This window comes from Emys orbicularis, chromosome 1 (assembly GCF_028017835.1).
Source record: "Emys orbicularis isolate rEmyOrb1 chromosome 1, rEmyOrb1.hap1, whole genome shotgun sequence".
Taxonomy (NCBI): Eukaryota; Metazoa; Chordata; order Testudines; family Emydidae; genus Emys; species Emys orbicularis.
Window position 1 is genome coordinate 68,023,307 of NC_088683.1, and position 23,564 is coordinate 68,046,870.

Here is a 23,564-nt window from a genome sequence, read left to right on the forward strand (position 1 = left end):
TGTTTCAGCATTGCTTCAGAGGAGCGGGGGACAGCAATAGTGGCAGGAGACAGCCAGCATAGAGGCTGAGCTCTGTATGGATTTCCATGGCTTCCTTTGGACCCTGGCAGATCCCTGGAGTTTGTAATCCCTCTTCTTCTGCAGGGAAGCAACCCCCTTCTGCCCTTTCTGACAGAAGAATTTGGAGGAAGCTCTATAAGGAGAAATTTATGGATTTTTCTCCTCATACAAATAAAAAATTTTTTCCACAAGAAGGCAGGTCCTATTTTCCACAATAGGACCTGCAGGGTGAGAAAATAAAATCTCTCCATCTCCTTTACCTGTTCCCTCTCTTCATTCCTTTTATCATCTCCTTAAAGCTTTATCCTTTTCACTCACTCTTTCTTCCTCCATCCCTTCTTTCCCTTCATTTTCCCTTTGCCCCTTCCTCTGCTTCTATTTGTTATCCTTCACCTCCTTCTGCTCGCTCTTCCATTCCTCTTCCCTACATTTGATCCAGAGAAGTTGCTTGTTCATGCATATTGATACATATTAATATAAATCACATACAGATGGCAACTAAGAAAACAAAACTCATGCTGGGGGAAAGGAAGATGGGGAAAGAATGATGAAAAGCAACCAAGTTGTTCCTATTCCTACTTCATGATTGACCAGGACTCTGCTGCATTTTCCATGTTTGGTGGGTTGAGAAAGGCAATGGACTGACCTTATATAACACATTAATTCATTACAAGTGTTAAAAAATATTTGGACCTGATTCTCTTCCGCTCTCACTGACACTAGTTTTACACCAGTGCTACTTCCTTGACTCCAGTGAAGTTGATCCTCATTTACAGGGGTGTAACTGAGAAGGAAACAGGAGCCGTTGTCTCCAAATTACCCATGCTGAGAATTTAGGCAATAACAGATGTTAAAAGGATAAATCTAAAATTGTTTGAGAAGACAACATGGAAAAAGAAATGACAAAGAGCAATGGAGGGAGATTTGGGGCAGAGCAGTTTCCTCAACAATCTGTACAAAACCAAATGAGAATGAACACAGGGTATGTCTACACTGAGTCTGGGAGCAAACCTCCCAGCCTGGGTCCACAGACCTGTGCTAGCAGGGCTCATGCTAGTATGCTAAAAATAGCTGTGTAGATGGTGCTTTGACATTGGGACTCAGTCTGGAACTGGGGCTCTGAAACCCCCTCCTTTTGTGCTTGCAGAGCCCAAGCACCAGTGTCTACAGAGCTAATTTTAGCATGCTAGCAGGAGCCCTGCTAACACAAGTCTGTGGACCCACACTGGGAGGCTTGCTCTTAGATGCAGTGTAGACATATCCTGTGAAACTGAACATTAATGCTATAAGACTCCAGAAAAGATACAGCAAATCTGCAAACAGAGACTTAGAAATGTTGGAGTAACCTAGGGAGGAGGCAAAGCATTTCCAGTAATGGATGGTGGACCTGTCCTAAGATGCAAGTATACTGGAAGCTTAATTGCTTCACAAAATAGCTTTAATAATATAAGGATGAAATTACCATTCGGCCTGCAGTCTCATACAGTACCTCAGAGCATGCCTTTAGGGGTATATTCATAGACCAATAAAAAAAAAACCCTTGTATCTTAATGCTATAATAAAAGTGGCAGCTTATGTGTTCAGAGTGCAAGCTGAAAACACCATAAACTGTGAGAATGTAGTGTAGCTGGAGTGGAGCGTAGCTGGAGTAGTTTATGAGTGCCAGCAGATATTTGAACCTTGCAAATGACTTCAGCTTGGTACTATATTCCCTCTGGGGCTTGCTAACACACTTTCTACAGTTCTCTGGCAATGGCTCTCCAAATACAATACTTTCCTGTCTGATGCTATACATTCCCCTCTATATCAACAAAAAACAACCACATTTTTCAAAATTGTGTTGAAATATAATCTTAACCCTGGCTGCAATGGATGTTGTGTTGGGAAAATAAGATGTTGGGAAGAAAGGTTGATTATGGATTTGAATGTACACGACTCAGAAAGGATGGGCCTGATCCTGCTTCCAAAGAAAATTCCCAGACATTTCAATGGCATCAGGAGTGGGTCTTAAGGCAATTCAGATCTAGCGTTGAAATTCAGTCCAGATTCTCTGTTCTCCCCAAGCTCTGCTCGGCATGCGCAGGGAGGGCAGGGTTAGTAGTAAAGGAAGATTTGAGCCACCTTTGTACTTCCCCAGTTCTGGGCTCAGCCCCCAGTATAAGTTAGAGTAGCCTTACTTTATGCTTGGCTGGCTATGGCCAGAATGGACTGTTATGACAGCTGAGAATAGTCAGAACACAGCAATGTCCCTGCTCCCCACCCAAGCAGCCTACACTGCGGGTGACAGAGCGCTATCACTCCACCTTTGTGCCACAGGCAGATTCTCTTGTTAGGAGGGAATTCCTCAATAGTCAGATCAACAAGTTTTATAACCCCATAGTGCCACAGGAGAGGATCACATGGTCTATAATGTAACAGACAATCAGGCTCTGTATCTCTCCCTGCTGTACTGGGACATTGGTGGAGAATTCTATAATGGCATTTTTTATGTACCATCTAATCGGCAATAACCATATACAAGAGGCTGACTTTCCTGATTCTAGCTTATCTTGGTTTTGTGGTTTTAAGATAGAATTTTAGCTGTATTTTATAATCATTTGTGATTTAGACTAATAGTGGCCAAGCATTTGGAGAGATTGTGTTTACCAGATTAAGACTTTAACTGTAACAGCCAGTGGTCAATTTACCCAACTTCCCAGGCAGCCAGCTAACTTTCTCCTCTTCTTCTGCAGCCAGTGGCCTTCTGGCCCCACTTCCCTCCCAGTCAGTGACTTTTGCTCCTACTTCCCTTAATAATGAATCTGGGGCCACCCCTTGTGCTGAGCCCTTGTGCGCCAATAGTGTCTGCCTCCCATTCAGCTGTCTGCATTCTCATCTGCAGTGGAGCTTGAGCACTGTAAGTCCCAAAGTGGCAAGATCATCTGAGACCGGGATCTTCATATATCTGTTTTAAAAACAAATGCTTCAATGCTATTTTTCCTAAATCCCTTGTAAATAATTTACTGCTCATGACCACACAATAACACACTAGTGTACATGGGATGACGGGAACATTACTCTTTCATTATTAAGGCAATGGACTGTATGGGAACAGGAGACAGGGTTAAGAAAACTCTGATTAGCTTTTCCTTCTAATCTCTCAGTATTGTATCAGTCTCTTCCAGCCGGGGTCTAGTATACTTTACTACGATGGGTGTTGAACTTGGCTGATCCTGTCCATGCCAGCATTTTCAACATTGGTTTGGAAGGAACAGCAAATGTTTGCTGCACTGCAGTGTCCACAGAACTCGATAGCAAAAGCAGCTGCCCGGCAACAGAAAGGGGGAAATGTGGCCACACAGCTGGATGGATATCCAGGTATTTATATATAAGGAATGAAGAGAGGTCCTTGCTTTGCCTTTTAGCTGTGACCCTCATCACTGGGTTATGCTGTCCCCCCACGCTCTCTTGTGTGCTGTTCAAAAGCCTCAGCTTGGCCCTTTTATTGACTTCTTTTATGCTTCACATTTCCTTCCAAATATGTGTGCCTATGCTTGTGGAGGTTGTTGTTGAGTGTTGCCACTTACAGTGTCATTTGTAACTGTTTCATCCTCCTTCTCCCTCTCTATAGGCCAAATCCGCAGAGATGCTCTCAGTTGCAGTTAATGTAAATTACAGGTGCTCGGCACCTCTGAAGAACTGTCTCTCTACCTGTCATTCCTAAAGTACCATCACCATAGCCTAGCATGCAGCCATCAAGTACACAAGACATGCAAAATTTCGTCCACAAAGATAACACACTCCTGCTCTCCGTGATCTCACCACCATTTTTCTAAGGGGAATGTTCTTTCTTGTTTCTTTTCCTGGAAAAAAAGCTGTCAGCCATTCGTTAATCATCATTGCAGTAAGGCATATGTAGAAGTGTTTGGCACCGTGTTCTATGACAGGCTTGTCCTGATCTCCAGTTTCACTGAAGACACCATCAGCCACAGTGTGCCCATTGATCTCAGCTGTCAAGCTGGGTTGCACAGAATCTTTGAGATAACTAGGCCCCAGCCCATTGAAATATTTGAAGATTAGCACTAAAACCTTGAAATGGATGTAGAATTGCATAGGGAGCCAGATGGGAGGATCAAGCACCAATGTCATGTGCTCTTGTTGGTCGGACTTATCTAAATGGCTGTTCACTGCATAAGGAACCAGCTGACTTTTCTGTGTAGCCTTCATAGTAGTCCAATGCTGAACAAATTGCAGTAGGCAAGCCTTAAAGTGGCACTGGTATTGATCACCTGATAGGAAAGAGTGCAGGCTCCTAGCTTGCTGAAACTGGAAAAAGCCATATTTCTGCTATTTGGGTGTTTTGGAGATCCAATGAGCCCAGAAGGAGCACAAGACTGTATCTCATCATGGCAATCAGGGCAGACATCTTCCATAAAGGTAAGACCAGAGCTCCTGCTAGTTCCTTGTTTTCCTCATATCAGCATAATTTCTTTCTTATCTGGATTGAATTTAAACTAGCTACTTTTTCACCTCAATATTTATCTTGCTCACACTTCTCTCTCTCCATATATAGTAATCCTGCACTTCTCGTGACCATTCCTTGAACTGCTGTGCTATCAGTGCGTTTTATGAGAAATGATAATGTTCCCATGGTGACTGTCATCTTGGGTGCTGCTGATGTGCAGTTTCATTGCTTGTATAAATGTTTCCACTTTTTGGCACAATTGGAGTCCTAAATGGTAGTTAGACACCAGCATTTATACAACTTTATTTAGGTTTTTTTTTTAAAATATAACTGCCATAGAAGCAGGACTCTGTTTCAGTTTATTTTTCCTCCAGACCCTTCTCCTTTGTTCTTCTAGTTTTGCTTCAGTGTTTTCTGAGGTCTCATAGTTAAGGCTAAGATTTTGTCATGATTTTTAGTAAAAGTCATGAACAGGTCACGGGCAATAAACAAAAATTCACGAAAGCCGTGACCTGTCTGTGACTTTTGCTGCTGCAACTCCATGGTTTCCCCCACCAGAGTGGTGGCGGGGAGCTGTGGGGATCCCCCTCTGCCTGCAGCAGCTGGAAGCTGCAGGCCCCCCCCCCTACACCCACAGTGTCTGGGAGCTGCAGGGTGACCATATTTACCAAAGAGAAAACGGGATAACCCAGCTGCTTGCCCCAGGCTCCCGCCCCCCCCCCCCCATCTGGGGCTGTTGCACATCTCTGGAAATGTGAGGAGGGCCCCCTCAGAAGTCTATCACCTGTTGCTGGAACTTTGCAGGGGGCCTCCTGTCGCTTGTCACTGCTGTCACCTGTCGCTGGAACCCTGCCAGGGCTCCACTGGCTGTCAGCTCCAGAGTCCTGCAGCCCCTGTGGCTGAAGCAGAGAATGTCATGGAGGTCTCTGGAAGTCACAGATTCCTGATTCTGTGACTTCCATGACCTCCATGACATAAACCTCCTAATCATAGTTGGTACCACTCTCATCCCAACATTGTTTCAGTTCTTCCCAACCCCATCCACTTCTATTTCCCATCTCTGTCCTCTCCCCATTGGTGCCCTGACCACCTTGATGCTCTCAAGGTTTGAGCCCAGATGATGGGTTCTGCTCATCATCCAAATGCAGGTGACTGAGAATGTTTTTTTTGGGGGGGGGGAGGGGGAAATAGTTTGTAGCTGTCACCCTTTGTGAGTGTCACAGAATTGACTGCCCTCAGCCAGGCAAGTGGAGAAAGGGGGAAGGAAATTATTTCTTTGGAACAGGGACACCCCTTCCTCCACTGCCAGATAGAGAAGAGGAAGGGAGGGAGCCAGACCTTTCCTTTATTGCCCCAGGCAGGAAGTCTCTCTCTGGCATTGGGGAAAGGGTTGCTAATTTTTGCCTGGCGAGCTGCGGCCAACAGCCGCTGGCTTGCAGCTCATGTCAGGAGAGCTCTGCCTCCCCCGGGGAGACCTGCACAGACTAGGAGGCAGGAGATGGTCACCGCAGCCGCCCAGCCCAGGCCCTTGGGGAGCAAGGGAAGGAGCGGAGGGAGGCAGGGATGGGGGAGGGGAGTGGTTCCCCTTTGGGGTTGCTGGGAATTTCGGGGCGTGCCCGTGTGGCTCTTAGCTTCTGAAAGTGAAAGTGGTGGTGTTTGGGGCCAGGCGGGCGAAGGGGGAGCGGGGGATTGGAGGGCGGGGAGGGGAAGCGGCTGGGGGCGGAGATTGCCCCTCCGGAGCTGTTTGTTCCTATTGCTCTGTGTGTGCAGGGGGAGGAGGGTCCTGGCTGGCCGCCTTCCCCCGATCTCGCTGTGCTCTATGTGAGGGGATCGGGGAGCTGATGTGCCTGGGCACGAGCGGCGGCGGCGGCGCCGCTGCTGGCGGAGGAGAAGGAGGCTAGCGGGGCTGCGGGCTGTCCGGCGGGCCCGGGCCGGGGGGATGCAGCGGAGCGTGGGCCGGGGGGGAGCTGATCGGAGAAGGAAGGCAGCAGCCGCCGCCGCCGCCCGAAGAGGCCGAGGAGGAGCGGAGCGGAGCAGCCGTGACATGCCTTTCCCTCTGCCACCTCTCCAGCGGCCATGTTAGCCAGGAAAGCCTCGGCGAGCGCGGCTGCGGGAGCTGCCTACCCGGCGGGTAAGGAGAAGGCAGGGCGCAGAGCCCGGGAGCAGCCCGCCCGGCCAGCCGGGACACGCGGCCTTTGCTCGGGAGCCGGGGGAAAGGGCTCAGCCCGCTGCCCTCCCAGCCCCAGCGGCGCGGGGCGGCGGAACAATGATTTGCCCTGGGCCGGGGCACGGAGGGAAGCCAGCGCTGGGCAGTGTTACCTCTTCGCCCAGAGGCTGCCGCTCACCCCCGGAGGGGCGCGGATCCGAGCCCGTCTCGCCGCCCTCCTCCTTCCCCCCGCAGGCTCGGGATCCCCGGGGTGGGGAGGGGAGATCTGGAAGAAGGGAAGCGGCGGAAATCGGATTGGCTGAGTGGGGGGGGGGGGTTCTCGGCCAGACGGCGCGGGCGGCGCCCATCCAGGCTGCGCTGCCCCTTGGCATGTGCCCGGCGGCGGGGTCCATCGTGGCCGCAGGGCTGCGCTTGGCTGACAAGCTCCGAGCACACGCGGGGCCCGATCCCGGTCCTTCCTGCTCCCTCCGCTGTGCCACGTTTGCGGGCCGCTTCCCAGGGCTTTCAGCGTCTGCAAAACAGAGTCTGGCGGCGGCAGGAGGCTTCCCCTCCTCCCCCAGCCTCCGTGCTGTCAGCCAGGTCCGCCCCACCGGGCTCCTCTCCCCGCTCACCGTCTGCTCTCCCTTCCTCTGCAGGCAGGGGAGGGGAAAGTGGCCGCCAGCTGCAGTCTTCCCCGGGCATCGGAGCCGGGGGATCCCGGACGGGAGCTGGGACCGGCCCGCCATCACCCATCGCCTTGCCGCCGCTTAGGTCCAGCAACACCGCCCACACGGTGAGAGCCGGGAATGGTGGGGGCAGGGGGCAAAGGCCTGGCTTGATCTATTTGCAGCGACCCTGTGCAGGCCATAGGACCCTCCCCATCCTCCCCGTGACGCCTGGGGCTCTGCAGCGCCAGAGCATGTTCATTCTCAAAATACAATAACCTCCCACCAGCCGCCCCCCCTTCGTATTAATAGAAATAAATGTGCTAGGTGCAGTCAGGCTGCCAGCCAGCCCGTCTGCCAGATAGCTGTGAATGAGGCTAGAAAGAACAGAAGCCAGTAGGATCCCTATTAATTATCCTGCCTGTCTCATCATGTCTCATTATTCCTATTACCAGCCTGGTTTCAACAGGTATTCTAATGGGGCTGAGGGTACTTTTTTGAGTCACTTGGAAGTTTGCATGGTTGGGATAGAATCCCTGGCCTCCATGTGTCCTGTGTGAAGGGGTAAGGCTGGGGGAGGTGAGGAGGAGGAGGGTTTACCAGGTTGTTATCTGTAAAATGAATAATGCATAAACACTGCTCATTTCATTTTAAAGGGTCTGGTTAAATGTTGCATGACTGGTTTTGAAGCTGGCACCTTGCATGGAAGGCCTGTGCTGGTACATGTGTTCCCATGAAATGACATTGTTTTGAAAATGAGGTTAGTCACTGTCATTAGAGGACGGCCTTTACCTATGGTGGGAAATGAAAGCTGCTCTTTCCTCATTTGTCTGATTAGCTCAGACTGATAGCTCTTTCCCAGGGTAACAACTATTACCGTATTCAGGGGCAGTAAGTGGATGAAAGACTGACACTGCTGCTGCAGCACCGTGTACCTAAAGAAGCATGTGCTGCCTGACCTGAAGGAGATTTTTATTTTTCAGGTCTGTGATATCTCACCTTATCTTCCAGTTCTAGCTAATCCCGTTGGAATGGAAATTCACAAGTGTAGCACTATTTATGGATGCAAGAGGGCATATCTCTCCTTAATGTGTGACTGAGTGGATAGGCAGGTCTATATGATTATATATTCGCACTGAATATCTCATGTTTTTATTGCATAGATTTTAAATGGGTGAAAAATGTATTATTTAAAAAACATTGCTAGAATATTTTGCTTTGAGCTAATGATTACTTTATTGGATGCTCACATGCTATCTTGGTAAACATATGGCAGAGCTTTAAACTGTAATGTGATTATGGGCTGATGGAAGGTGAAACTGCATTTGGATATTACTGTTGCACTGACTTTCTATGCTTTTGTGTTAAAAGCATCGGCCATTTACAATAAGAATAGTCTTTTTTAATGAAATAATACATTTAGGGTGCACTGAAAAAGAATGTGATCATCTACAAATTGTGTCTGCATACGCAAAATCAATATCACTATACACATAAAATACAGTATGTGTCCACAAATACAAATGCCAAATTTTGTTCTGAGTTACACATATGTGAATGAGTTGAAGTGCTGATTGAGTTAAAAAGAATTAGAGGCAGTTTTTAAAATTTCCTTTTAAGAACAGAATATAAGATATAATAACAAAAAACATAAGTAATGATTGTGAAGACTCATGTGTCCATTCTTGTGGCGCTCCCTGGACTTAATTGGGGCTCTGCATGAGCATATAGTGATCCACTTGCATAGTTCTACTTACAGAGTTGGGACATAGTCTTGACAGTACAGACCCCCAATCTGGTGGGGGTTTTTAATGCACAAGGGTGGCCAAGCACCGGTATTGTTAGCTTTCGGGTCCTTATAACTTCTGATTGTTAGAATCTGTACTTTTGGGATATATGTTCTACCACACACAACATATTTAGCCTTGAATACTGTTTTAGAAATATTGCAGGCTGTCTCTCTGAATTTTGTAGGTTGTTATTTTGTGGTTGGTAGAAGATGCTAACATAACTTTTTATAGTAAGAATCAAATGTGACATTAGAATAGTGGATTGTAACTTTAAAACCCATTTGGATATGTCTGTTAAATGATCATTCTAGGAACTGTAGTCCCAGTGACCTCAGTTAACACTGACTGACTAAAATCCCTTTAATTTTATGTCCCACTGTTTCCTCAAATCTGTCATGTCTAAAATGGAACTTCTCATCTTTCTATCTGAACTGTTCTCCCTCCCTCTATCCGTTTACTTAAATGGCCCCCATCACAACAGTGTGTGAGTGCCTCCCAAGTAACTAAAAATAAAAATAACAATCTCTCCCTTTTGCCTTCCCAGACTGTAGGAGAAATAGCTTGGCTAGTTTACTGGGTTTGAGTGTGTTGTGTATATGAAGACTTTATCGAAGGAAGAAATGAGTTTTGCATTTAATTCTGAAAGTGAAGAGGTCCATTGTCATTCTTACCTCTTACAGGAGTGAGTTAAGTAGTCTAGGTCCAACTCCTGTCAAAATTCTGTCTCCCACCTTGTTGGTCAACAATTTAATTGTTGCTGTAGTATAGCTTCATGGGGGATCATGGTCAGAGAGTAGAGGTGTGAAGATGAGGACAGAGATTGTGTAATCATGGCAATCTGTGTTGCTAACCAGACAGGCTGCTGTGTATGCACCAGGTAGAGGTGGGTTTTTTTTGTTTTTTGTTTTGTTTTGTTTATAAAGAGTGTGTGGCTTCCTCCTAATTCTTTCCTTCTCCCTTTCCACTGATACTGCCACTGTCTTTCTGGTCAGTCAGGCTCAAAAACATGGGAGCATCACTGATTCCTCTTTGTCCTTCTCTTCTCCAAAATCTGCCCTTTCCTCTCTATTCCTTACTTTCAAAATCCTTCCTTTCTTGCCTAAACTACTGTAACTTTTTCTCTTCAGTCTCTCATCTCTCCACTGTTGTATCCAATCAACATGCTGCAACAAAGATAATCTTCCTTACCTGCTGCCCGCATCATGTAAATCCCCACCCCTCTGTGAGTCTGTTGGAATTATTATTATTAATATAGAATACTGCCACAATGCCAGTTTCACCATAAATTCCTTTATTAAATCTAACGGCTGAATAGTGGTTCTACAATTGCTCTAAACATGTCTAAAAAGCCTAAATTAAATGCAGTTTAATACATCCATACAATAACAAGCATTTATGAGCATTTGATCATAATACTCACAAAAGGGCTAACCTTAGGGGTGCTTGAACCCATGCTGGTCAGCTCCAACTTGATCAGGCTGCTATTAGCAATGAACCCTTAAAGAGTTCACCATTTTATACCCTTTATCAAACAAGTGATGTCATTGTTTCTAACTTAGCTAAAAACCAGGTTTTGGCCAGTTTGGAGTTATTGCTGGTTCAACACACACAATCCTTCCGTATTATTTACTATGCCTCATAGAAGGAAGAAAAGGCCACAATTATCTTATCAGTTACCTTTCAGGTCCAGTTTTTCCAATTAGGCTATATTCTTTCAAGGCCTTCCTATTACTGCCAACAGACTGAACCTTACATGACCTTATATGTTCATTTCGAACTAATTCAACCCTTTGTGTCCTACAGGGTCCATCTACCAGCTTCTTATCTCTGCCCTCTGCCCCCATCTACATCTGTGCTTTTATTACCTGTTGCACCCGCTCTTGTACACTCCACTCTGCCAGCTTCTCCTGTATTACTGCAATTCTACGTCTCCTTCTCCCAGTACCTAGGACTGGATTGACCTTCCTTCTACAATGCATCAAGCAACTTTGTTCTCCTTCTTCATGACTCTCCTCAAATTTCCCTCTTTCTAGTTAGCTTTCCATTACTGAACATCTTCCATCTACGCCCTATTCTTTTGCCTCAACTCATAATCCTAACATTTAACTTAAATCACAGTATAACAGAGGTTCCCAAACTGTGGTCCATGAAGAGCTGATTGGTCACATGCTGCTAATTGTCCTTGCTAAATCTCATTAAGACAGCTGAAAATACATTACTTTCCTACTGTTACTTTTCCATATAATCAGTTACTCTCATTGCCACAATTGCTCATGTTATGTGAATTTGAGTGGAAATGTCTATACAATCATGAATGAGAAGAGAGACATTCGTAAGACAGTCTCTTTATTAAGATGGGTCCATGCTATGAAAATTGTGTGTGCTTTAAATATATCTAATACTGAGTGCAAGCTCTTCAGGGCAGACACTTTGTCTTAGATCTGTAAAACACATGATAATAATCAAAAGCATTTCAATAATGCTGCTAAATTGGTATAATATTGGCTAATAAGGAGATATTTTTAGAAGTTATGAAGCACAGAAGCACTTGAATCCATCTATCAAAAAAAAAAAAAAAGGCATTCATACATATGCGTACTTCTGTTGCAAGCAGCTAAATGAGCACTGAAGTGTGCTACACTTGATACCCATATGTCTCTGGTGTGTTATGAGCAAAAAGGCTGAAAGCCAAGTGCCTTGACCTAACCTAGAGAGAAGAGTATGTTGTGTAACAGTCTTTCTAAAAGTATTTTATTGCTTTTACAAAATGTTTCCCCCCACACACACACCTATTTTTGTAACATCAGATTGACAAATCCTGGTTCTACTTGATATCATCTCTACAATCAGAGCCTTTGTCAGCCCATCATATTGCTTGTTTAATATGATTCACTTTATCATTTTGGGGTTCTGATGACAACATAAACTGTTGTTTGGGCTTTGGTGGAATTAATTCATTGTAAATAATTATAGCACAACTATTTCCTTTGCATGGTTTTATAGGGTACAGCGCCTGAGACCAAGTGAGATTAACAACTGAAGATGAAAAATAATTCCCTCTGTGTTGACTACATAGAGCACCACATTGCTACTAGGAAATGCAATTAGCAAGTGAAAATGCCAGGAAGATTTATGGACTACTATGGAGAAGGCTTATACCTGATCCTACAGTGATGGGCCGAATAGAAAATCCTAAAATAGATTTATGTATTGACTGGGTATCGTCCACACATGTATAACTGATTGCTAATCAGTCCCATTTGGTTTTAAACACTGGACGCAATTTATACTATTAAAGTATTTTACAACTAGTATAGTTGTGGTAGAACAGCATGTGGTAGAACAGTTTCCCTTGAAACCTCTTGTCCAAACCTCTTGTCCTCACACATTGATACATTTCAGAAACATACATTTATTTTGGGCTGAATTTTTCCGTGATGGGTCTCTATTTGAAGGGGATATGTGGATGTTTTGTACCCCATCCTACCCATTTCCATAACATGAACAAATAAAGGTTTGCAGCAGCCAATTTAGAATTATGAAATGGTAAAGAGAGAAAACATTTTTACTTTTATTTTTTTCTCTTTTGTAATTTATATTCCCAAATAACTCAAGCAGAGGAATTTTTCAACTTCAGACATGATATGTAGATAAATTTTTAGTGAACACTGTGTGCTTTGATAAGTGTGAGAAGAAATGTCCTATAAAAAAAGTTATGACTTTGAAAATGTGTGTAGGAAAACATCCTATTAAGATGTATATGCTGCACAGGTATATGCAGATGTATAGCTCGGTAGCTGTTTGGTTACAGGAATTTACAAACTCATCTGCAGAAGCAGAAGGAGTTTATAAACCTCTCAGGCTTACACTGTCAGATGAAACGATTGTGAGTGCAACAAGCAGTTCACTGCTGGACTACGAAGCGTATAGCCCCTTATAGCTCCACAGGCCCATTAAGTGTGGTTCATGGAACTTACAAGCTTCACTGGGGAAGCTTGTAAGTTCTACAAGTCTGATCTTGAAAAAAATATCCAGCACCTACTATCCAGAGGATTATACCTGCTAGGCCAGGGGTCGGCAATCTTTCAAAGAAGAAGAGCCATTTTTTTGTTTTTGTCTTTGACCAAAATATTTCGAGAGCCGCATCACACACAAAGCTACTTGTAGAGTTAGAATTTATCAACTAATAATAATTGAACATATTAAAGCTATTACTAGTCACCAATACTTTTAATGCGACTTCTGCTGTTGGACATCTTTAGAGCGTTGCTCAGTGTTCGGTGAATATGCCGTGATTTTCATTTTCAAGCAGAACTCAAGACTAACATCTTGCAGTTGGTTCCTCAGTTTGTTTTTGATGAAATTCATGTTGGAAAACTCTTGTTCACAGACGTACGTTGAGCTGAACATTGAGAGAAGCCCAAATTCGTACTTCTTCAGCTAACTGTATGTATCCGGTAGACAATTCCAAACGTTGAATATAATCTGTCTTGCCATTTAAGGTCGTCCATTTCAGACCACTTGTGTTGTAGCCCCAGGGTGGATTTCTGCCTTTCCAGATTTTCAAGTTCAGGGACAAGATCTTTCAATTTTGAATTCCATAAATCCTTGTCTTGCAAGTCCGCTAATTCAAGTTCAAATTGCGCTCAGTCGATTGCTGCAAATGCTGAAAAATTCAATGCAGAAGTGTCAGCTTCAAGCGGTTTCAACAGAAATGACAAAGTGGACTTTTCCCTTCTGAACTCGTGAAATTGGTCAGCAAATGCAGCCTGCATTTTGATGACTGTTTCTGCAAGGAACCTAACGTCAGTGTCACAGTCATTTGTTTGTATTGCTTCAGTGTTGGGAAATGCACTAACATGGCCGTCAAAATGTCCCTTACAAACAAAGGCAGTTTTCGTTCAAATGGAAGAACTTCTTCCAAAACCGAGTTTGCAGTATTTCCTTTTCCCCGTAGCTTCCGATTCAACATGTTTAAATGAGAAGTTAAATCCACCTTGAAATTGAATTTCTGCAGCCAGTGAGGATCCGTTAGCACTGCATATTTAAGGCCCTTTTCTTGGAGGAACACCCTAATTTCCTCAAGACATGATGCAAACCTCATCAGGACTGCACCTCTGGAAAGCCATCTTATCTTGTTACACATGAGAAGATCAGAATATTGGCTGTTAACTTCTTGAAGAAGCTCGCAAAACTGCCAATGATTGAGAGCGCTTGCCATTATTTTGTTAACAATCTGCACGACCATTTCCATTACTTTTGAGATTTCCTATGGAAAGGTTTGTGCACACAGTGCCTCCTGGTGGATTATGCAGTGAAATGAAATTACATCGTGCTCCATACTTTTTTTAAGTAAAAAAAACAAATCTTTGTGTGCCCCCTTCATGCTTGGTGCTCCATCTGTAGCAATAGCAATTATTCTGTTGATGTCAATATCTTTTTGTTTCGTACATTCAGTGACAGCAGATGCAATATCTTCGTCCTGAGTTTGTTCTTTGAGTGGCAATAACGTGATCAACTCTTCTTGAGGACCTTGATCATTAACATATCTGCCGAGTAAGGCAACCTGAGTGATATCATTCACATCGCTTGTCTCATCGCAGGCAATAGAAAAACCTGGTGCTGATCTAATGTCACTAACCTACTGGCTGATTACGTCTATGGCCATCTTAATAGTTCTGTCCTTTACAGTCTTCGCAGATAATGGCATTTCTCTAATTTTCTTAACTATTTCATCTTTGTTTCTAAAATCGCCAAAGTGATTGTTTTAATGAAACATTCTTTTACATATTCTCCATCTGTGAATGGTTTCCCTCGTTTTACAATTTCTTGAGCTGCCGTGAAACTAGCAGTAGTGGTTCCACTTGGCTCCTTCATCCATTTAGCTAACGTACATCTTGTTTGCTCTGCTTTGCGTCGGAGCTCCTCTACTGCTTTTTTCCTCTCATCACCAGCTGGATAAGTTTCAGCAAACGTCCAATGTTTCTTTTCAAAATGTCTTTGTAGGTTTGATTTCTTATTGTTGGATAGTTTTTTGTTGAAAATGGAGCACAACGGGAGTTCAGCTGAACTCGCTATAAAAGCGTAAGATTCAGTCCAATCATTTTGAAATTCTCAAGAAGCAGCTGAGTGAAAACTGAATGACTGCCCAGCAGCAGCTGAAGTACTATCTAGAATCCAGTGAAAAGCAGTAAAAAAACTGAGCAGTCTTGGTAGTTTCATTCATCTGCTTAGAAAACCTATGTGCAGCAGGAGAAACACTGAAACTGTCTGAAGGCTCAGGAAGGCAGAACTATATTGTTTAAGATTTGGAAAGCTTATCTGAAAGCTTCATTAGGAAACAATTCCTACTCACTACTGGTGGTGAGTGGATAAATTGATTTGTTTTTTTAACTCCTGGTATAAGACAAATAACTACAGTTCAAGGAATGTACATCCTGTAGTGAAACCTACAGTAGTTGTAAAATGCATAAGCCAAATAGTCCTTAAAACCAGGAGAATCAAATTAAAAAACTAAAATGAATTCAAGGTTTAGATTGTGGCATTGAGCACTTAAAGAAATTCTGAGAGAGATGGTTTCTTCCTCAACACCATCTCAGTCTCATTGCTCATAAGTAGTATTTTCTACTCCTGTCTTAAGTATGTTCTAGTTTTGTTGTTAATGTGTATCATAAAATGTAGTTGAATTAATGTTGCAGAAGAAATCTTTACTTCTCCGATTTCTTGGCTTTAGTATTTGCAACCTGCACTTTGCACTAATGCCACATTTTTATGTGATTCTTATTTACACAGTCTTTTAATTCTACATATACTGAACCCTTCCCCGCAGCCCTCTCCCAAACCCAAGAAACCTTCTAAGTAATTTGGTGCTTGTGAAATATGCCTTCCTGATAGCTCTGTGGACTGAAGTCCTCTCTTTACCCACCAAAGAAGTATAGCACGCTCAGGAACAGAGCAGCATTCCAGACCCTGCCACACCAATATTCTTCAAACATGACCTGGAGGAATTGTCCGGAGGGGTCACAGGGCAGTTAAGTCTTCTTGGTGGTTTAATTCATGGTGTTTCTGAGAATTTAAGCAAGGGAGGCAGTTAGTTCAATATTCTATATCTCTCCACTATGCTTGCATGATACAAGCTCCTTTGCTCTGAATGCCAGTGTGTTGTAAAACTTCATTTAAGATCAGTCAGATTTGATTGCCCAGGCCCAAATGGCTTCGCAAATAAACATGTGCAGTCAAGTTACAATCTTGAAATAAAATAGACCTGTTATTAGATAAATAGACCTGTTATTAGATCTGAGTCACAATGTATGTAGAAAAACAATAAACTCAGCAGAAAGAATCCCCAGGAACTCTAGAGATTTTCATATTATGAAAATTTAAGATGTGCAAACTGAAAGAATATCATCAAAACATAAAGCTTGCATCCAGGTTGTCTGCTCTTTGGGAAACGAATGATTTTAAAAAGAAATGTCTGTCATATTAGAGTAAAACCCGTAATAAAATAATGTAATATGCTAACGCTGCACTACATGGGGGATTTTCTCCTGGGGAAGCCCTTTCCTCTGCAGTTAAAACATTGCCTGAAATCAGAGTTTACTCTAGTCATTTCTGAATTTCATTTTAACATTAGTGCACTTTTGGTTAGTGATTTGGCATAAATTTTGAGGCCGATAAGTCAGGTGGTGAGATGGCAGGAGAATTCTTCACACATTTGTGTAAGACCAAGCTGAAAGAATGATGAGTTATTTCTATTTCAGTAAAATTTAGAGGCCTCAACCAAGAGTGGTGTTCCATTTTGTCCATTGGTGCAGTGTACAAACACGTGGTAAAAGACAGTCCATGCTCTGAGTAACTTACACTCTAAATAGACAAGCAGTCAAAGAGTGGAAGAAAGAAAGTATTTCCTTCCTATTTTACAGATACGGAATTGAGGCGTCAAAGAGATTAAAGGAAATCTGTGGTAGAGCCGGGAGATCTCCAAAGTCCCAGTCCAGTGCTTTAGCTGCAAAACCATCTTTCCTGTCTGTTCTACCTTTTAGTGTCTGTTACTGGTAAAAACTGAAAGTTTGTTATTGACAAGATTTTGTCAAGACATTCACCCAGTAATCTTTGTCCACTACGTTAATGGAAAACTAACCAAAGACAATGCCTTTATTTTGTTTATGTCCCACATGAGTAATATCACAGTGGTAGTCTGGCATTCTGGTTTGACTAATATTTTTGAAATGAATCAATGAGTATCATTCACAGCCCATGTCTTGATATTGGAGTTGTGAAATTGACTTCAAAGATTGATATGGTTGTGTTAATGATTTAGAACCCGTATTTGTAAATGAATCTTAAACACTTAGGGTTGCATATCATTAGCTTCACTATTTTATCCTTGCAAGTTTTTCCAATAAATTAATGTAGAAAAATCAGACCCCACGTTGTTATAACTGATATATCCAAGGTCATTACAGGCAGGAATGAAGAAGATGCATTTCAGTTCTTAAGGCCTCTTTGTCAGAAGTACTGAGCATCCAAAACTTCACTTGAAGTCATTGGGAGTTGTGGGCTCTGAGACCACTTAAAAATCAGGTCCTTAGAACCAAGCTCATCCCACAAGTAACTCCATTGACTACATTTTTATTACTGTAATTTGAATTAATTAGTTACATTAAAACTTAGTTTTGTTACCCTTTTACTCTAAGACTCAAATTTATTCTTCCACTGACTTCAGTTGAGTTACACTAAGGATGAATTTGAATTGTAAAGTTACAGAAAGTTATTTTTTATTTTAATCATTTTACTTTACAGCTTGAAATTAATGTATTTACAGATTGTTAAAGGCCCTTTTTACGAGAGAGAATATCCTCCACATAGAGCAAATGAGAAATTACAAAGATATCAGTGTTAGGAACAAGGGTTTGCTTATATATTTCTTGTTTCTCTGTTATGTAAATAGTTGCTTTTCAGAACTCTGATCACATATTTTATTGTTTGAAAATGGTTGAGATTCATGCTTAGTCCATCATACAAACTATAAAAAAACAAAACGTAATTTCTAAAACCAGTCCTAATTTTTTTAATTACAGAGAGTGGAAAATAGATTTTGATTGTACGCTCCTTGAGGCATGGATTTTTTTTTATGGTTTAGTGTTTGTACAGTATCCAGCACTCAATCCTGATAGGTGCTATAGTAATACAAATACAGTACTCAGTTCGGCAAAGTGCTTAAGCATGTGCTTTAAGTCCTGTTGATGTAAGTGCATTGCGGAATTGTGGCTATAGACTCTATAAATGTTAAACTCAGTCTTTTGCACTTTCATAACATCCAGATTTTTTTTCTTTTGAAATGTCAAAACTCATTCCCTTCAGTTTAAAATTGTACGTGACAGCTTTTGTCCCGCACCAAATTTTGGAAGGAGTTAAAATCCTGATTTTTAACAATTTGTAGAGGTGGGGGAACTAAAGGTGCCTTATCAATAGAAGTTCCTCCAGATGATGTGAATCTCAAGCACAACTGAAACTGCTACTTTGTATTCTCTAAAGTCAAGTTTAATTTCCCTCCAGCATATTTTTTGATATTACTGGGCTGTTGCCTTACAGATTCTCTGGAGAAATTATTAGCCCATGATAGTACCATACCCTTGTTTGCCTTGTTGCAAACCTCTTATTTGTTTGCCTTGTTGCAAACCTCTTATTGAAATGGTCATGACAGTGAGGAAAGTCTAGAACAGGGGTCGGCAACCTTTCAGAAGTGGTGTGCCGAGTCTCCATTTATTCACTGTAATTTAAGGTTTCACGTGCCAGTAATATGTTTTAACATTTTTAGAAGGTCTCTTTCTATTAGTCTATAATATAGAACTAAACTATTGTTATATGTAAAGTAAATAAGGTTTTAAAAATGTTTAAGAAGCTTCATTTAAAACTAAAATAAAATGCAGAGCCCCCCGGATTGAGTGCCACTGAAAATCAGCTCGCATGCTGCCTTCGGCACGCATGCCATAGGTTGCCTACCCCTGGTCTAGAAGTATAAGAGATTCTAAGAGCTTTAAAATGTGACCAATAACGAAAGATATCATGGGATATTGGTCATATGTTTAATCTAGCTGTAAGCAGCTTTAGAAAAATGGTTAATTGAAGTAAATTCGGCCTGGTTGGGGATAGAAGAAGGAATTTTGAAACATTAAAAAAAGTGTAGAACTGAATGTTCTAATTGGAAAAATATTGTTTTGAATTTTAGGTTGGAGGCAATAAGCACACAATGAATGAGCACCTGCACGTTGGTAGCCACGGACAGATTCAGGTTCAACAGCTGTTTGAAGATAATAGCAACAAGAGGACAGTTCTAACAACACAACCAAATGGGCTTGCAGCAGTAAGCAAATCTGGATTGTCAGTGGTGCCGGACAGACAGATAGACAGTGCTCATAGACGACAGGGGAGCTCCAGTTCTTTAAAATCGACAGATGGAACAGGGAAGGTGAAAGCCTCCTTTATGACACCAGAGCAAGCAATGAAGCAATATATGCAAAAACTAACAACCTTTGAGCATCATGAAATTTTCAATTACCCTGAAATATACTTTTTGGGTCCAAATGCAAAGAAGCGGCCAGGTGTGATTGGAGGTCCAAACAATTCCGGTTATGATGATGACCAGGGGTCTTACGTGCAAGTACCCCATGATCATATTGCATACAGGTATGAGGTCCTGAAAGTAATAGGGAAAGGAAGTTTTGGGCAAGTTGTGAAGGCTTATGATCACAAGACCCATCAACATGTGGCATTAAAAATGGTGAGAAATGAAAAACGTTTCCACCGCCAAGCTGCAGAAGAAATTAGAATTCTGGAGCACCTAAGGAAACAGGATAAGGATAACAACATGAATGTTATTCACATGCTGGAAAACTTTACATTCCGCAGCCATATCTGCATGACATTTGAGTTGCTGAGCATGAACCTTTACGAACTAATAAAGAAAAACAAATTTCAGGGCTTCAGCCTGCCATTGGTCCGTAAGTTTGCCCACTCTATTTTACAGTGCTTAGATGCTTTGCACAAAAATAGAATCATTCACTGTGACCTTAAACCGGAGAACATTCTGTTGAAGCAACAGGGTAGAAGTGGTATTAAAGTTATTGATTTTGGCTCTAGTTGTTATGAGCATCAACGTGTCTATACTTACATTCAGTCACGTTTCTACCGTGCTCCGGAAGTGATCCTGGGTGCTCGTTATGGGATGCCTATCGATATGTGGAGCTTGGGCTGCATTCTAGCAGAGCTTTTAACAGGTTACCCGCTCTTACCTGGAGAAGATGAAGGGGACCAACTGGCTTGTATGATAGAGCTACTGGGCATGCCCTCCCAAAAACTACTGGATTCATCCAAACGAGCCAAAAATTTTGTGAGCTCTAAAGGTTATCCCCGTTATTGTACCATTACCACGTTGTCTGATGGTTCTATAATACTCAATGGTGGCCGCTCCCGAAGGGGAAAATTGCGTGGCCCACCAGAGAGCCGAGAGTGGGGGAACGCATTAAAGGGATGTGATGATCCCCTCTTCCTTGACTTCTTAAAACAGTGTTTAGAGTGGGATCCTGCTATACGTATGACACCCAGCCAGGCTTTACGGCATCCCTGGCTTAGGAGACGTTTGCCAAAGCCTCCAACTGGAGAGAAGACATCGGCAAAACGAATAACAGAAAGCACTGGTGCTATAACGTCAATTTCCAAGTTACCTCCAACATCAAGCTCGGCTTCAAAACTTAGGACTAATTTGGCACAGATGACAGATGCCAATGGGAATATTCAGCAGAGAACAGTGTTGCCAAAACTCGTTAGCTGAGTTTGAATAACCCAATGCTGGTCATACGAGAATTCTACATTGCTGAGCCTTATTCGTAAGAAAAAGTAGCTCAGATTTTTATTTGCTCAATAACTTTATTCATTTGTATCTTTTCAGCACTCATTTTAAATGTAAGAAATGTTGATTTTGTTTTTATAAAAATATGGGGACAATGCTTTAAGTTTTTATACTTATTTTTAAAAGTGTTTGTTTTCTAAAGTACAATTAGCCTTACTGTAATTAGTGTGGTACAGTAATAAACATCAGTGGCAGGCCACTGGTTACAACACAACTGTCATGCATTACAGCTTAGTGTCAAAGGTGTTAACCATTTTTTTTTGCATGGTCCATATTAGTTTTCCCTTGGGCAGAGGTGAAAGTGGGCCAGTACGGGGTACCGGCCCGTACACAGCTGACATTAAAGCGCTTTAACATCATTGTCCATTTTGCCCCCCCCCCCCCGGGCCGCCAACGGGGGAGCAAAAGGGGCAGCTGCCCCAGGGCCTGGTGATTTAAAAGGGCCAGGGGCTCCTGGCTTCCGCTACTGCAGCAGCGGCCGGAGCTCCAGGCCCTTTAAATTGCCACTGGAGCCCCAGGTGGTGTGGGCCAGGCAGTGTGGAAGGGCTGGCTGTGGGAGGCTGACCCCTCCAGTCCCGCCCCTTCCACCTGAGGCCCCGCCCCTTCTGGGGGCCCAGAGCCAGGCCCCTGTACTGGTAAATCTTTTTTCTTACTTTCACCCCTGCCCTTGGGTTAGATTTGCAATACTCTTCCTTCTCTGAATTCATTTACAGATATAGGTCCTGATCCTACAAACACTTACACAAGTGCTTAATTTGATGCCGGTGGGTCTAGTCACATGAGTACAGTCAAGCACCTGTGGAAGTGTTTGCAGAATTGGGGCCATAGCATGTTTTCATTTTCCATATAGTAGCTTGGAAAAAATGATATTTTGTAACAATGATATAGCTACATCCTATAGATTTTTTGAAAAGAAAAAACAACATTAATGATTAAAACAAATGCTCAAATGTAAGTCAAAAAAAAAGAAAAAGAAGAAGCCGTATCCAGCACTAAAATTGACATTCATACTATGTATAAAAGAGAGAGATGAGCAGACAGTGGGAGGATAAATGAAGGTGGGAATACGTGTGTTCCTCTAAAACTTAACATGACAGATGAGCTACTTTCTATAGATGAAGTTATATAAAGCAAAATATTTTGCACATAATTTTAGGTGTACAACCTATATTCATGTTTGGTTTCCTTTTTTTCTCATGTTTTCTTCTCTCACTGCTTAAGTGCAGCTAGGCCTCCCTATATCACACATTCAGAGTTGTTTCCTCTGTCATTTTCATACTGTATCTTTCAGACTGTTAATGCAACACAAATTTCACAGATTTTTTTTCCAGATAATCTGTCTGATGGATTATGAATTCTTTGGCACATTTTAACTTCAGAGCAAATCAGTGTACAATGGCAAATGTTGTTTTGCTCCTTCAAGATAACTATTCATTTTTAGAAAACAAGACACCAGACAAGAAAACCACTAACCTGAAGATTGTTAATTCTGAGCATCTGCAAGTGTTAATTGTTTCCTCAATGGAATGATTGGAAGACATAAACTTAATCAGTGAAATAAACTGATGCACTACATCTCTAAGGGAAAAAACATTAAGGAAAAGATAAGTGGTTTGAATTAATCTTTAGCATGGTAGCTGAAGAGAACTTTGAAGGAACAGTAGAAATTTAAGTAGATTTGTGTGTGTGTGTTTTTTTGTTTTGTTTTTAAAACTGCACTCAGAGAAGGAAGATGGTCTTTTTCAATGAGTGATCGCTAGAGTTAGGATGAGAATGGTGACACATGTAATATGTTTTCACTAGTAACAGTTTGTAAAATCAGTATTATGTAACAAGCAATGACCATGATCTACCTTGGATGTATAAAGTACATGAAAAGGAAATTTTGAAGAAAGAACATAATCTAGAAGGATTTGCGGATGTCAGAATGAGAAGTTTGGGTGGGTTGCATAAAACTTCAATAACTTTATTATAAACAATGTTTATATGCACCGATTGCATTAAATTACTTGTAAAAGTTATTAAAAATACTTAAAGCATGGTCCCCAGAGAGGCCAAGAAAGTTTCCGGTTAAGTTCTCGTTCATATTCATTCAGATTTTTCATTTAAAAAGAAAGCAACGTAAGTTTTATTTAACTTAAGATTCTGGGGGCGGGGTATGGAGAAGAAATGACACTATTCTCAGGAAACATATAATACAACTATTTGCCAAAAAGTCAGTACACAAAGAAATTCTGAAAATTAATTTCTGATAAAGGATGGTGTTTATTGATGATTGATAACTTTAAACATTCGAACACTGATAAACTAATTTTTCTTACTATATTTTTAAAATTATAGTTTCCTGCCTCTAGTCAAATTTTAAATTATTTAGAAAGTGTTAAATGTAAACAATTTTATACAATATGTGGAAGTGCAATATATAAACATGTATGGAATCATATTCAAAAATGAAATGTAATACAAATAGGTAACAGTGGCTTCTGGAATCTAAATATCTGGTGATTGACAATTGGTAATTTCTAGGTCTGGAAAAACATTTATTTAC

The 23,564-nt window shown here is 42.1% G+C and overlaps 1 protein-coding gene across 1 annotated transcript; it reads left to right on the forward strand.

Moving 5' to 3' along the window:
• The first annotated feature begins 6,580 nt into the window (after nucleotides 1-6,580).
• Nucleotides 6,581-21,114, forward strand: DYRK2 (dual specificity tyrosine phosphorylation regulated kinase 2). Its single transcript, XM_065419102.1, has 3 exons — nucleotides 6,581-6,635; nucleotides 7,307-7,443; nucleotides 19,337-21,114. The coding sequence occupies exons 1-3, from the start codon at nucleotides 6,581-6,583 to the stop codon at nucleotides 20,936-20,938; spliced, it is 1,794 nt and encodes a 597-aa protein (XP_065275174.1). The 3' UTR covers nucleotides 20,939-21,114.
• The last annotated feature ends 2,450 nt before the right edge of the window (nucleotides 21,115-23,564 follow it).